The 16,293-nt window shown below is 44.6% G+C and overlaps 1 protein-coding gene across 3 annotated transcripts in view; it reads left to right on the top strand.

Annotated features, from left to right (window-relative positions):
- LOC106572732 (sodium channel protein type 8 subunit alpha) overlaps positions 1–16,293 on the top strand; it is a 128,429-nt gene that overhangs the window by 34,774 nt on the left and 77,362 nt on the right. For 2 of the 3 annotated variants that reach the window (XM_045696377.2, XM_082962229.1), the window contains exons 1-4: positions 6,221–6,305; positions 6,528–6,656; positions 8,288–8,379; positions 15,992–16,213. In XM_045696377.2, coding sequence (XP_045552333.2) covers positions 6,226–6,305; positions 6,528–6,656; positions 8,288–8,379; positions 15,992–16,213 — 523 coding nt within the window. In that variant the 5' untranslated portion in view covers positions 6,221–6,225. Of the gene's footprint in view, positions 1–4,301; positions 4,421–6,215; positions 6,306–6,527; positions 6,657–8,287; positions 8,380–15,991; positions 16,214–16,293 lie in introns of those variants that run through there. The other variant, XM_045696375.2, reaches the window with a different exon arrangement.

Genomic DNA, 16,293 nt, shown 5'->3' with positions numbered 1-16,293 from the left:
AAGTCCCCGCAGCAATGTTCCAACATCAATTGGAAAGTCTTTCCAGAAGAGTGGAGGCTGTTATAGCAGCAAAGGGGGTACAAACTCCCTATTAATGCCCATGATTTTGGAATTAGATGTTCGACGAGCAGGTGTCCACATACTTTTGGCAATGTAGTGTACCTCACTTCCCTGTTGAAATATAAAAATAAATACCAAACCCGTACGCAGGGTTGGTTAACTTTTGAGGTCCCACATGGTAAATCCGCCTTTAGTTTTAATGCACCACAGTTATGGAATACTTTACAAAACAAATGACACCTGGATTCCCTAGTGCCAATAGGGCAGATGAGAAATGAGCTCTTTGAAGAGCGACAGTAACCAGCTTTGATTGAGGAGGGTATCAGTGCTATTGTGCTGTATGTATAGACAGACAGACAGAACAACATTCTTTGGCTATCCTCCAGAGTAGTCTTTACCTGCCCTTAACTATCAAATGTATGCCCGCTGTTACAGAAACAAGGGCGCCCCATCCTCCTCTTTCAACATCGTGACTATCTTCTACCTAAATGATCATGGATAAGTACTGTATAAGTCAGTATAGTTAAGAGTCACACCTTATTGATGTTGATGTGATATTTGGTGATATTTCCCTCCTTAATCAATCTGTTCTCCCGAGTGGCTAAAGGCATCACTCTCCCTTCCAGCCTTTATCAACAACCACTCTCCCTTCCAGCCTTTATCAACAACCACTCTCCCTTCCAGCCTTTATCAACAACCACTCTCCCTTCCAGCCTTTATTATGACACCCTATTCCCTAGTTTAGCATATATGGAAAAGTAGTGCACTGGTCAGCATATGTGGGGCCTTGTCAAAAGTAGTGCACTATATAGGGAATAGGGTGCCATTTGGGACACGTACTCAGCCTCTTTATGGAGGACGGATGGACGAATGTGAGGAGAATGTAATGTGGAGGAGGCTAGGAGAATTGGAGGTTCTCTATTGGTCTGTCTCCCCTCCCCTGACAGGCTAGCCCTGGGTGATACATTAGTACTGGCTCTGTTAAAGTGGGTCATGACTGAGACTGAGAGGGAGCGGATGGGAGGGCCAGCCAACCGTCTGGCTGGCTGATGGTTGATGATGCAGCACTCTGTCTGTCTGTTGTGTGGGGGCTGGTCTGGGGCTGGGGTGTGGGATGGGGCAGGGCTGGGCTGTGGGATAGGGCAGGGCTGGGGCATGAGATGGAGCATGGGATGGAGCAGGGCTGGGGCGTGGGATGTGGCAGGGCTGGGGCATGAGATGGAGCATGGGATGGAGCAGGGCTGGGGCGTGGGATGGGGCAGGGCTGGGGCATGAGATGGAGCATGGGATGGAGCAGGGCTGGGGCGTGGGATGGGGCAGGGCTGCGGCGTGGGATGGAGCAGGGCTGGGGTGTGGGATGGGGCAGGGCTGGGGCTAGGGAAGGGGCTGGGCTGGGGCGTGGGATGGGGCAGGGCTGGGGCGAGGGATGGGGCAGGGCTGGGGCGAGGGATGGGGCAGGGCTGGGGCGTGGGATGGGGCAGGGCTGGGGCGTGGGATGGAGCAGGGCTGGGGCGTGGGATGGGGCAGGGCTGGGGCGAGGGAAGGGGCTGGGCTGGGGCGTGGATTTACAGTAGCCAACAACACACCAACATTTCTCGTCTGGAGGCACTTGAGGCAACTATTCTGAGACTGTCTACTGCTTCCTTTTGCTCCTTTGAGAAAATATCCCTTGAGTCCCTCCTTGATACTTTAGCCCACATGAAGAACTCCTCCTGCCCCTTGGACATGATCCTTACTAGAATACTAAAAGAGGTTATGCCTACTGTTGGCCCCAACATTCTGTCTATTGTAAATAAATCAGTCATTGAAATAAATTCATTAGCCCCTAATCTATGGATTTCACATGACTGGGAATACAGATATGCATCTGTTGGTCACAGATACCTTTAATAAAAGTAGGGGCGTGGAACAGAAAACCAGTCAGTATCTGGTGTGATCACAATTTGTCTCATGCAGCATGACACATCTTCTTTGCATAGAGATGATCAGGCTGTTGATTGTGGCCTGTGGAATGTTGTCCCACTCCTCTTCAATGGCTGTATGAAGTTTCTGGATATTTGCAGGAACTGAAACAACCTGTCGTACACGTCGATCCAGAGCATCCCAAACATGCTCAATGGGGGTTTGACATGGAAGAACTAGGACATTTTCAGCTTCCAGGAATTGTGTACAGATCCTTGCGACATGGGCCCGTGCATTGTCATGCTGAAACATGAAGTGATGGCAGCGGAGGACTGGCACGACAGTGGGCCTCAGGATCTCGTCACGATGTCTCTGTGCATTCAAATTGCCATTGATAAAATGCAATTGCGTTAATTGTCCGTAGCTTATGCCTGCCCATACCATAACCCCATCGCCACCATGGGGCACTCTGTTCACAACGTTGATATCAGCAAACTGCTGGCCCACACGACACCAGACACGTGGTCTGCGGTTGGGAGGCCGGTTGGAAGTACTGCCAAATTCTCTAAAACGACGTTGGAGGCGGCTTATGGTAGAGAAATGAACATTCAATTATCTGGCAAAAGCTCTGGTGGATATTCCTGCAGTCAGAATGCCAATTGCATGCTCCCTCAACTTGAGATGTCTGTGGCATTGTGTTGTGTTACAAAACTACACATTTTAGAGTTGCTTTTTATTGTCCCCAGCACAAGGTGCACCTGTGTAATGATCATGCTGTTTAATTAGCTTCTTGATGTGCCACACTTGTCAGGTGGATGGACTATCCCGGCAAAGGAGAAATGCTCACAAACAAATTTGTGCACACAATTTGAGTGAAACTAGCTTTTTGTGCATATGGAAGATTTCTGAGATCTTTTATTTCAGCTCATGAACCATGGGACCAACACTTTACATGTTGCGTTTATATTTTTGTACACTCTTCCTCAGTGTATCTCCCTATGTTCCTCCACTTTCTCTCTCTCTGTCTCTCTGTCTCTCGCTCTCTGTCTCTCTGTCTGTCTCTCTCTTTGTCTCTCTCTCTCTCTGTCTCTATCTTTCTGAGGTCTCCCCATGGGGCTGGGGCACTGTCTTCCTCTCCTCTCTTCCTCTCCTCTCTTCCTCTCCTCACCTCTCCTCTCCTCTCCTCTCCTCTCCTCTCCTCTCCTCTCCTCTCCTCTCCTCTCCTCTCCTCTCCTCTCCTCTCCTCTCCTCTCCTCTCCTCTCCTCTCCTCTCCTCTCCTCTCCTCTCCTCTCCTCTCCTCTCCTCTCCTGTCTTTGGGCTAAAACACAGGTCCGGTCTATGCTCTGCTAGACTTACTGCAGGGTCATTAAAGTTTCATGCAAATTGTCATGTTTTATTTAAACAATTATGAGGTTATCTGCTGAAAGAAGTTTGCCACCCCCTTCCAACTCAGTCAGTCTCTCTGCACGCTTCCACTCCTTTCAAATCTAACGATCGACAGCAGGCAGGGCAGGACACAATGTAGAGGCAGCAGCTGAAACATTAGCACAGGACATTTCTCTATACACTGCACATTTCCTGTTAGAGAAAGAAACATCACGATGTTTATGGGAAACACCCCAACATTAGAGGCTGCCTGCCCTGCATTGAGATTGTTTGGCGACCATTTTCAGGGTGTTGATTAGTAGTAACACTATTTTAAACATGTAGTTTACATATACAGTGTATGTCGGCGTTGTCTGTCCAATATAGCAAGGTTTCCCAGAGTCGGTCCTGGGGCCCCCTCTGAGTGAACCTTTTGGTTTTTGTCCTAGTACTACATAGCTGATTGAAATAATCAAAGCTTGATGATGAGTTGGTTGTTTGAATCAGCTGTGTAGTGCCAGGGCAAAAACCAAACATGCACTCAGTGGGGCCCCAGGACCGAGGTTGGGAAGCCCTGCATATAGGACAAGATGGAGAGTAAAAACAAAGACAGATTATTCCTTTAAATGGCTAACATTGTTACAGCTGTGAAATGTTGTTTATGAAATATGTTTATTTTGAATTTTATTCAAACATACAGTATTTATTTCTGTAGATTAGAATACTAGTATTGTGACTTCTCTGTGCATGTAATTGACCAATATCTATGGCATATAATGTAATTGACAATGTTTTACCTGACATTTTATTTTCTGAGCACATAGCTGATACATGAGGATGAAGTACTGTACCTATAGCTATTGTGGGTGTGCATGCCTTGAATTATTACATTTAACTTGTTTATCTTTCTCTCTCTCTCTCTCTCTCTCTCTCTCTCTCTCTCTCTCTCTCCCCCGTTTCTTTCTCTCCACAGACATTCATAGTGCTAAATAGAGGGAAGACTATCTTCCGCTTTAGTGCCAACCCTGCCTTGTACATCATAAGTCCTTTAAATATTTTCAGGCGAATAGCTATTAAAATTTTGATACATTCATATCCTTTCAAATGGTGTCCTACCAGGAGAGACATAAGTATTTCCTGTTCGTTTTGATTATTTATGAAGATTCTGCTGCTTCTGTTAGTGCTGCATGCTAATGTTCATTTGACTGCTGCTTCAGTTTAGGTAGTATAGACTGTATATGGCACCTTATTGCCTTTATACACTCTTAGAAAAAAAGGTGCTATCTAGAACCTAAAAAGGTCCTTCGGCTTTCCCCATAGTAGAACCCTTTTAAGAACCCTTTTTTGGTCCCGGCAGATTGCCAAAGTGGATGACCCTTAATCATGGAAAGAGAGGTTTGATCATCCTCAGAAAACATTCTCCAAACTTAACCTGCCATCCTTAAAGTATCTTACTGAGCCCCCTGTAGAGGGCCTTCTAAAGTCTTCTGAAAACAAGGATGACTTTTAGTTCTTCCATCCACCCTCAGCTATTGATTAAAGTAGATGACACCGAAAATGACACTAACTGCATATCTCAATAATCTCAATACTCTAAAGAGGTGTCCTAGTCTCCTTTTTCTCTTTGTCATTAAACCACTAGATAGGTGATAGCGAATTCATTGCAGACTCCATTTTGGTTTTCACAGAGCATGTATTCAGACCAGTGCAGATGAAAGAAAGGAGTCATAGAGGAGAGGAAGGAGACATAGAGGAGAAAAAAGGGGGCGTAGAGGAGAGGAAGGAGGCATAGAGAGGAAGGAGACATAGAAGAGAGGAAGGAGGCATAGAGGAGAGGAAGGAGACAGAGGAGAGGAAGGAGACAGAGGAGAGGAAGGAGACATAGAGGAGAGGAAGGAGATATAGAGGAGAGGAAGGAGACAGAGGAGAGGAAGGAGACACAGAGGAGAGGAAGGAGACATAGAGGAGAGGAAGGAGACACAGAGGAGAGGAAGGAGATATAGAGGAGAGGAAGGAGACATAGAGGAGAGGAAGGAGACACAGAGGAGAGGAAGGAGATACAGAGGAGAGGAAGGAGACACAGAGGAGAGGAAGGAGACACAGAGGAGAGGAAGGAGACATAGAGGAGAGGAAGGAGACACAGAGGAGAGGAAGGAGACAGAGGAGAGGAAGGAGACACAGAGGAGAGGAAGGAGACATAGAGGAGAGGAAGGAGACATAGAGGAGAGGAAGGAGATATAGAGGAGAGGAAGGAGACACAGAGGAGAGGAAGGAGATACAGAGGAGAGGAAGGAGACACAGAGGAGAGGAAGGAGACACAGAGGAGAGGAAGGAGATACAGAGGAGAGGAAGGAGGCATAGTGGAGAGGAAGGAGACACAGAGGAGAGGAAGGAGATATAGAGGAGAGGAAGGAGGCATAGTGGAGAGGAAGGAGGCATAGAGGAGAGGAAGGAGGCATAGAGGAGAGGAAGACACTATAGACTATTGAGATGCAGCCCTGGTTGCTCAAATGCTGACATTGGGGTTTTCTTCACGCAACCACATCGGTTGGTTAGTCTTGAAAGGTATAGTGCAGTATTGTTCATGGTTAAGTCCCAAATGGCACTCTATTACCATTGTAGTGAACTATGTTTGTCCAGATACCCATAGACTTCCAGTCATTGCGGTAACGCTACTTAGCATTGGCTTGCGAAACTACCTCTAACTTTCTTCATACTGGACACAGAGATATACAAATGGTATCCACTAGTTCATCTGACTCTGGGGAAGTAGATAAGGGGCCTCATTGCCAAAATCCCAAAGTATCCCTTTAACTGTTTTGGATGATGACATTTACTTTGTTTTCCACTGTGAATCTCTGGACTTTTCCTTAATTAATTTCCTCACTCTTTTCAGCATGATCATTATGTGTACTATTTTGACCAACTGTATATTTATGACCTTTAGTGATCCTCCTGAGTGGTCCAAGCAAGTAGAGTAAGTTCACGTTTATTATATTTCTTTTATAATATAAAGTAGAAAACGTTTATTATGCATGTTTTAACCAACACAGGTTTGGTTAGTGGTGTATTGCTAGCCTCGATAAGAGCCTGAACGTATTACCACTACGTCATTTCAACAGATAAAAACCATATACTTCTTGGATTTGAAATAGTAAATTGCTCATTCTGACCATATTTCCATGCTTCTGTCATCCAGGTACACATTCACAGGGATTTATACATTTGAATGTCTTGTAAAAGTCGTCGCTCGAGGATTCTGTATAGATGGGTTTACATTCCTAAGGGATCCCTGGAACTGGCTGGATTTCATGGTCATTTCTATGGCGTAAGTATGAAAATCCTAGAGATACAGGTACCTACCTGTTCATTCTTATAAGACATATTAAGTATTATTATTATGGTGTGGGATAATTGATAAATAGAGCGTTAATAAGTCTAAAGGTATTATTACTGTCCAGAATTGTCCAGGCTTTCTTTCTTTCTTTCTTTGAAGGAGGGTTCAATCAGGTGTTTTCAGAGGGTTCCTAACTGTTCCTGCTTATCTCTCTTTCTCGTTTCCTCCCTCTGTCTTTATCTGTCTCTCTTTCTCTTTTCCTCCCTCTATCTGTCTCTCCCTCTCTCCTTTCCTCCCTCTCTATCTGTCTCTCTTTCTCTTTTCCTCCTTCTATCTGTCTCTCCCTCTCTCCTTTCCTCCCTCTCTCTTTATCTGTCTCTCTTTCTCTTTTCCTCCCTCTATCTGTCTTTCCCTCTCTCCTTTCCTCCCTCTCTCTTTATCTGTCTCTCTTTCTCTTTTCCTCCCTCTATCTGTCTCTCCCTCTCTCCTTTCCTCCCTCTCTCTCTATCTGTCTCTCCCTCTCTCCTTTCCCCCTCTCTCTTTATCTGTCTCTCTTTCTCTTTTCCTCCCTCTATCTGTCTTTCCCTCTCTCCTTTCCTCCCTCTCTCTTTATCTGTCTCTCTTTCTCTTTTCCTCCCTCTATCTGTCTCTCCCTCTCTCCTTTCCTCCCTCTCTTTATCTATCTCTCTTTCTCTTTTCCTCCCTCTCTCTTTATCTGTCTCTCTTTCTCTTTTCCTCCCTCTATCTGTCTCTCCCTCTCTCTTTTCCTCCCTCTATCTGTCTCTCCCTCTCTCTTTTCCTCCCTCTATCTGTCTCTCCCTCTCTCTTTTCCTCCCTCTATCTGTCTCTCCCTCTCTCTTTTCCTCCCTCTATCTGTCTCTCCCTCTCTCTTTTCCTCCCTCTATCTGTCTCTCCCTCTCTCTTTTCCTCCCTCTATCTGTCTCTCCCTCTCTCTTTTCCTCCCTCTATCTGTCTCTCCCTCTCTCCTTTCCTCCCTCTCTCTTTATCTGTCTCTCTCGCTCACTCTCCATTTTTCTCTTTCAGTTTGCTGGAGACCTTAGGATTCTGATCAAGGCTTCATCTTACCATGTTGGATTTGACATGATATAGATGTATAGTTATTAACACATTACATTACATGTTGGAAAACTAACTCTAACTCTAACTATAGGCTACCATGTTTTTGATGATGCATAGAACTAGTTCAGCATTTTACGAAGTGGACCTTAAATATCTTTAACTTCAAGAAGTGTTTCTGTTCAACCACTACATTCGTCTTATATCGTGTGTGTCAATAACAGTTTGTAACTTTTATTTGATTCTGCAGGTGTATAACAGAGTTTGTAAACCTAGGGAATGTCTTAGCTCTGCGTACATTCAGAGTGTTGAGGGCATTGAAAACTATTTCTGTAATTCCAGGTAAGACAGGATGGGGCTCGATGTGTCGGGGTCCTGTTTTTGATTTTCTTTATCCTTTACTCCCCCTCCGTGGACAGGCTCTGTCAGTGGCGTTGTGGTTACTTTCTGGTTGAGTGCGTGCGTGGTGGTGGTGGTGTGGTGCTCTTGTGCGTGTGGTTTTGTCATTGGTGTTTGTTTGTGTGTGGTCCTTCCCCTGTTTACAGATATATAACAGAGTTTGTGGACCTGGGCAATGTCTCTGCGTTGAGAACATTCAGAGTTCTCCGAGCATTGAAAACTATCTCTGTCATACCAGGTGAGATTCAGTTTAAACACTAAGGCTGATGTTTATATCACACCCTTTTACTTTTCTTATACTCACTAATATTATTATTATCATTTTTAGTATCATTTTTAAGCACCCCCAAAAAAAGAATTGGAAATAATATTTGAATTTATTTTTTCCTCCAAATGTATCAAAAATGCTACTGCTACATTTTTGATAGGCTTTGCAGTCTACTCCAGGTTCTTCCAAAGTGCCTCTCTTCTGCCCCAGTAGAAGTCTCATCCTAAAGGTAGCTGTGATTTCTCCTCGGAAATAGCTGTAAGCCACTGCCTATGTTTATTCATTAGAATGGGCAAAAACAGAAGCCCCACTAAAGAAAAGGACACTGACAGTAGCAGTATGATAGCACATCAATACATTATCACCAGAGACAAAGTCAAATATATGTTGATTAAATATGGGATTCATTTTTCTTTAGCTGACCGTAAGGAATAGCTTATAATGAATCAACCTTTCCTGATTCACTGTATTGTCCACTTTGACAAAGACTGTTGAGACATCTACAGTATAGCTCATCCATAGTACTTTTATCATTGGAAAAAGCCTCCAGGCTCTTGCAAGGTTTTCGAAAGATGAAGATAATTATTAATATCCAAAAATAACTAGGTAATTGGATTGGAAGAGAGGGTACAATTAACTAAATCCATGAACATTATTTATTACGAACAAAAGGATGCAAATGAATGAATTTGACTCTATACGTCTGAGTTAAAGAAGAAACATAGAGTATGTTGACGCTCAGCTGGGAACTGACATAGCTCTTAGTGACACCCCATAAAATATACTTATTCATTATTGATGAAGACTGCCAAGCCTAGTTTGTGGACATATTTTATGCTGCATGATGCTTTTGAGTGACTTGCTTTACAGTATTAGCCTGCTAAAAAGCTTGGGTGATGAAAAATGGCATTGAAAACGTTTGTTTTGCCCGTCTTCGTTTGTTCTTTTGTTCATTTTGATGGTTAACTTTTCATTATAATGACCGACTTGAACAGAAAGTAGAACACATATTTTCTGCTGGCATTCTAGAGCGTTCTAGAAGGCTGATGGGGTGACTGAATGAGCCACTAACCTTTACTTGAGTCAACACATACAGTTCCTACAGTACATACAGTATATGATATGGTATATGAAGGATGGTAGTGCTTAAGTTGTAAATCGGGAGGTGCCAGAACAAAAAGTGAGCGCGAGAGAGGGGTGACCTAGGGGGCTCTGAGGTACCAGAGTGAATCAACAATAAATCACCTTGCTAATAAAGCAGTGCATACATATCATTGCTTTTGTGTAGTGCGTAGAGCAATAGAGGAGAGGTGCTTACAGAAGTTGCACACATGAGATTTTTTTTTTTACTTGGGTCTGGGAAGAATTTGACCTTTCACAAACACATTTCATTCAGTTCTGTCATTTTATATGACTTGGAGAGTTTAGCAGAATCTTTTTTAATACCACACAAATGATCGAAATGGCAGTTTACTTTGATACTGACAAACTGAGAATTTGAGATCAACAAAAACGGCCTTGTCTTGAGTCCTAGAAAAGCTTTCCAGTTTCACTGACTCACCCAATGATGAGCAGCTGACTCACCCAATGATGAGAGATGGCCGATGCGCTTGTGCCAAAAGCCTATCTCTTGTTTTACTTTGCAAAACAATGTTCGCTCAATCGGCCTATTTGGAAGTTGATTGAATATTTTGGTAGCCTACAGTAGGATTCAAGTCTTCTCTTTTAAGCTTTCCAACCTGTGTTTTCCAACCGCGATTGTGTTTGAAATATTGCATAAGGCTTGTTCCGGCTGCATGCTGTTCACTGACAGATTTGCAGCTCGTTCCCAGGCTATATGCTTTGGGATTGAGCTACGTGAACACAGTCCAAAACGAGGCAATTTTTGTAAATAGCTATTGGTCCTCTGTGGCTAAATGATGGACCTACTCCTGGTGTAGTATTATAAATGATGTCATTCCTTTCTGAACAGACAGCAGTTATTCTATAACTCTGGCAAATGCATTTCAATTAATCAGCTTCTGCAGAACCCTTCCCGCGGCCTTGATTCTATAAGGAAATAAATGATGAAGTGCAACGCTGGAGAGATGAGAGTTGCAGGCTCATGTCTAGCAGAGAGAGGGAGAGCGAAAGTAAATGTCATTCTAGTTCTGAGAGAGATACAGGCGCGCTTCTCTCTTTCACCACAGCAACGGCCACGCATTGGTCTCAAGCATAGGCTATAATGTTGCACAAACCATTAACCCGGGCTGGCCCAACACAAATTCATTCTTAGAATATCAAGTGTGGGCTGAAAATCTACGTTTTCACATTACGTTGTTTTCGAGGGCAGGAGAATGAATGAGGACGCAACTCGAATGAACTCTGATCGCTTTTGTTAGAATTTTTACTTTGCAAACAGTGATTTTTTTTCCTTTTGCGTAGAGGTGCCGGTGTTGTGCCGAAAAACTCCCCCCTGCCAGAATCCCTCCCCCTTCTAATTTCCCCCCTGCCAGAATTTGGGGTAAGGTGGGGTAAGAGTCTGGCTGTAGTAGGGTTGGGGTAAGGTTGGGTAAGAGTCTGGCTGTAGTAGGGTTGGGGTAAGAGTCTGGCTGTAGTAGGGTTGGGGTAAGAGTCTGCTGTAGTAGGGGTGGGGTAAGAGTCTGGCTGTAGTAGCGTTGGGGTAAGAGTCTGGCTGTAGTAGGTTTGTGGTAAGATGGGGTAAGAGTCTGGCTGTAGTAGGGTTGGGGTAAGATGGGGTAAGAGTCTACTGTATTAGGGTTGAGGTAAGAGTCTGGCTGTAGTAGGGTTGGGGTAAGATGGGGTAAGAGTCTACTGTATTAGGGTTGAGGTAAGAGTCTGGCCATAGTAGGGTTGGGGTAAGAGTCTGGCTGTAGTAGGGTTGGGGTAAGAGTCTGGCTGTAGTAGGGTTGTGATAAGATGGGGTAAGATTCTGGCTGTAGTAGGGTTGGGGTAAGATTCTGGCTGTAGTAGGGTTGTGGTAAGATGCGGTAAGATTCTGGCTGTAGTAGGGTTGGGGTAAGAGTCTGGCTGTAGTAGAGTTGTGGTAAGATGGGGTAAGAGTCTGCTGTAGTAGGGTTGGGGTAAGATGGGGTAAGATTCTGGCTGTAGTAGGGTTGTGGTAAGAGTCTGGCTGTAGTAGGGTTGTGGTAAGAGTCTGGCTGTAGTAGGGTTGTGGTAAGATGGAGTAAGAGTCTGGCTGTAGTAGGGTTGGGGTAAGAGTCTGGCTGTAGTAGGGTTGTGGTAAGATGAGGTAAGAGTCGCTGTAGTAGGGTTGGGGTAAGATGAGGTAAGAGTCTGGCTGTAGTAGAGTTGTGGTAAGATGGGGTAAGAGTCTGCTGTAGTAGGGTTGGGGTAAGATGAGGTAAGAGTCTGGCTGTAGTAGGGTTGGGGTAAGATGGGGTAAAAGTCTGGCTGTAGTAGGGTTGTGGTAAGATGAGGTAAGAGTCTGGCTGTAGTAGGGTTGGGGTAAGATGAGGTAAGAGTCTGGCAGTAGTAGGGTTTTGTAGGATGAGGTAAGAGTCTGGCCGTAGTAGGGTTGGGGTAAGAGTCTGGCTGTAGTAGGGTTGGGGTAAGATGAGGTAAGAGTCTGGCTGTAGTAGGGTTGGGGTAAGAGTCTGGCTGTAGTAGGGTTGGGGTAAGAGTCTGGCTGTTGTAGGGTTGGGGTAAGAGTCTGGCTGTAGTAGGGTTTGGGTAAGATGTGGTAAGAGTCTGGCCGTAGTAGGGTTGGGGTAAGAGTCTGGCTGTAGTAGGGTTGGGGTAAGATGAGGTAGGAGTCTGGCTGTTGTAGGGTTGGGGTAAGAGTCTGGCTGTAGTAGGGTTGGGGTAAGAGTCTGCTGTAGTAGGGTTTGGGTAAGAGTCTGCTGTAGTAGGGTTGGGGTAAGATGGGGTAAGAGTCTGGCTGTAGTAGGGTTGGGGTAAGATGGGGTAAGAGTCTGGCTGTAGTAGGGTTGGGGTAAGATGAGGTAAGAGTCTGGCCGTAGTAGGGTTGGGGTAAGAGTCTGGCTGTAGTAGGGTTGGGGTAAGATGAGGTAGGAGTCTGGCTGTTGTAGGGTTGGGGTAAGAGTCTGGCTGTAGTAGGGTTGGGGTAAGAGTCTGCTGTAGTAGGGTTTGGGTAAGAGTCTGCTGTAGTAGGGTTGGGGTAAGATGGGGTAAGAGTCTGGCTGTAGTAGGGTTGGAGTAAGATGGGGTAAGAGTCTGGCTGTAGTAGGGTTGGGGTAAGATGAGGTAAGAGTCTGGCCGTAGTAGGGTTGGGGTAAGAGTCTGGCTGTAGTAGGGTTGGGGTAAGATGAGGTAAGAGTCTGGCTGTTGTAGGGTTGGGGTAAGAGTCTGGCTGTAGTAGGGTTGGGGTAAGAGTCTGCTGTAGTAGGGTTTGGGTAAGAGTCTGCTGTAGTAGGGTTGGGGTAAGATGGGGTAAGAGTCTGGCCGTAGTAGGGTTGGGGTAAGAGTCTGGCTGTAGTAGGGTTGGGGTAAGATGAGGTAAGAGTCTGCTGTAGTAGGGTTGGGGTAAGAGTCTGGCTGTAGTAGGGTTTTGGTAAGGTGAGGTAAGAGTCTGGCTGTTGTAGCGTTGGGGTAAGGTGAGGTAAGAGTCTGGCTGTAGTAGGGTTGGGGTAAGGTGAGGTGAGGTAAGAGTCTGGCTGTAGTAGGGTTGGGGTAAGGTGAGGTAGGAGTCTGGCTGTAGTAGGGTTGGGGTAAGGTGAGGTAAGAGTCTGGCTGTAGTAGGGTTGGGGTAAGGTGAGGTAAGAGTCTGGCTGTAGTAGGGTTGGGGTAAGGTGAGGTAAGAGTCTGGCTGTAGTAGGGTTGGGGTAAGGTGAGGTGAGAGTCTGGCTATAGTAGGGTTGGGGTAAGATGAGGTAAGAGTCTGTGCTTTAACCTAATGACAGGTATGAGAGGAGGCCCCAGAGTGGCGGTGGCATTGAATGGTTTCTGTTCAGCCTGCATGCCATTGGTTTCTACCCCCTTCCTGCCTGAACCTCAGACCTCTTATCATATCCCCTCGTTGTACCGCTGTGGTTACTTCCTTTCTTTCCTACGGATTGCCCTCTCACTGTTCAGTTTCCTGGAGTCCTCCCCTTCTGGTTTAGCTGTAATCAGTCACTGGCCATACTGGCAACATATTTACATGTTTTTCTTTGATGAACTGTATACAGTCAGTGATACTAATAGATCTCTTCCTGGTTCAGTAGTGGCATATCAACTAACTGTATACAGTCAGTGATACTAATAGATCTCTTCCTGGTTCAGTAGTGGCATATCAACTAACTGTATACAGTCAGTGATACTAATAGATCTCTTCCTGGTTCAGTAGTGGCATATCAACTAACTGTATACAGTCAGTGATACTAATAGATCTCTTCCTCTACAAGGTGTCGAAAGCGTTCCACAGGGATGCTGGCCCATGTTGACTCCAATGCTTCCCACAGTTGTGTCAAGTTGGCTGGATGTCCTTTGGGTCGTGGAGCGTTCTTGATACACATGGAAATCTGTTGAGTGTGAAAAACCCAGCAGCGTTGCAGTTCTTGAGGCAAACCAGTGCACCTGGCACTTACTACCAATGTTCCCTTGATTTTTTTTCTACACTGAGCAAAATTCAGGTCTGCTGAGCGCAAACTTGAATGTTGTGATTGTTTTAAAAGTGGTCATGTTGGCTACTGTGGCTATTTGATCATAATGTATTCCTACCAGAATGGCCTACCATCAACAACATGGAGAAAATGCATCCCATAACATTTTAACATGGAAATAGGTGTTCTATCATTCAGCCTACTGTAGCAGCCAATGTGTGGTGTTCAATGTAGACCTACATTCCATGAGACTGTAAAAAAAAAACATGCAGGGCTGGACATGAACCTGTTTATCCACTTGTCCTTCAGACAAGGAGGTGAGTGAAAATGTTGTGTTTGATAGAATAGAATAAAACTTTATTGTCCATCCAGGATGGACATTTTTCTTTGGCATCGCCTCCCATTAAAAGGATCACATACACGTAGTTTCTCACATCATACACATTTAAACCAGTCCGTCCATCATGTTGCATACACTAACATGGATAAGTACCTTAAGGCGGCAGGTAGCCTAGTGGTTAGAGCGTTGGGCCAGTAACCGAAAGGTTGCAAGATCGAATCCCCAAGCTGACAAGGTAAAAATCTGTCGTTCTGCCCCTGAACAAGGCAGTTAACCCACTGTTCCTAGGCTGTCATTGAAAATAAGAATTTGTTCTTAACTGACTTAGCTAGTTAAATATAAATAAACTGATACAATGGTTCAAGAAACCACTTTTCAAATTCATTATTATTCCCATTATTACAGAGAATCAGACAAATTATGCTGTCCTCTGCCTGTTGGCTACTGAGCTTATTCAAGACCATCTCAAAATACAACACATCTCTTTGGCTCACAACTGGCTTTTGAAAGATGGATAGAAATGTACATGTTTTGTGCTCTTGTAGGAAGCAATCACTCCCCCATTGTTGACTTCAAATGATCTATAACTGGGCTAATAACTAGCAAATAATATGAACAAATGTGCACACATGGCTACATGCAGCTCTCACTTTGATCTCAACACAAACACATCTACTCAAGACCACTGTAGCCTAAACATAATCCAGTTCAAAGTGAATGGCACAGATCCATATATGGCAATGGCTATTTGCATATAGGCCTACTGCAGCTCTGATTGGTTATGGCGCACCGTATAGAGTACAGCATGAGTTGTGCTGTCAATGCAATAGAATCATACACCAATGCGCTCTGCCTACAAGAAAATCTCTTACACAATTAGTTTTGCATACTAGATCTTGCATAGTTTGTTTTGTTTCGGTATATTACATTGAGCGTGGCTAATATTGCATTGATTCCCACAGTGAGGTGAAACTTTGATAGTGTTAACTAAAGGGGAAAACTGTAGAAAATTGAGTGAAGTTTAATCTTATATTTCTTCTGCGTCGGAAGTCTGAGGGGAGCTGCTCGCTAAAGCACGCACTCAGTTTAGAGGGAACATTGCCTACTACCATACCCCGTTCAAAGGCACTTAAATATTTTGTCTTGCCCATTCACCCTCAGCACACATACACAATCCATGTCTCAATTGTCTTATGTCATGGAAAGAACAGGTGTTCTTAATGTTTTGTATACTCCGTGTACAGGTACATACTATATTATACTGATAACACATCAATTTGTATTGTGTATTGTATGATTAAATACCCAACTCAGGCATAAGGGTTTAATGTGCGTGTTATAATGGATACTCAGGACAATCCATCCCATCGCACAATATACTGTAAGTTGAATACTGGTTGATGAAGGAATGGACATAAAGCAGACAGTATAGTACAGTACTTTGATAATGGACTTATTAGACAGTATAGTACAGTACTTTGGTAATGGACTTATTAAACAGGCAATACAGTACAGCAAAGTCACCTTGTCTGGGAACTCCAAGATCGTCTCCCATATACAAACCTTCTGCATCATCTCTTTGGTTTGTGTGTGTGCACGTCCGTCTGTGTTTGTACCCCTGTGCGTTTGTGGGTGTGTGCAAACGTTCATCTGTGTGTGTGTGTTTCTCCCTCCCCAGGCCTGAAGACCATTGTCGGTGCTCTAATCCAATCGGTCAAGAAATTGTCAGATGTTATGATCCTCACTGTATTCTGTCTCGGTGTCTTCGCTCTGATTGGACTACAGCTCTTCATGGGCAACCTACGACAAAAATGCGTGATTTGGCCAATCAACTCCACCGAGAACTTCTTGGCCAACGGCAGCATAGGCTTTGACTGGAATGAATACATCAATAACGACAGTACGTAGCCTGGCCGCAGTCAAACACACCAGGGTTGTGTTCTTAAGAGCACAACGTAGCAAAATGTTTCCATTTGCTGA

The sequence above is a fragment of the Salmo salar genome, chromosome 15, assembly GCF_965601325.2.
Source record: "Salmo salar chromosome 15, fSalSal1, whole genome shotgun sequence".
In the NCBI taxonomy this organism is placed as follows: Eukaryota; Metazoa; Chordata; class Actinopteri; order Salmoniformes; family Salmonidae; genus Salmo; species Salmo salar.
The sequence above is the reverse complement of the archived record's forward strand: the minus strand, read 5'-3'. Positions and strand labels throughout refer to the sequence as shown.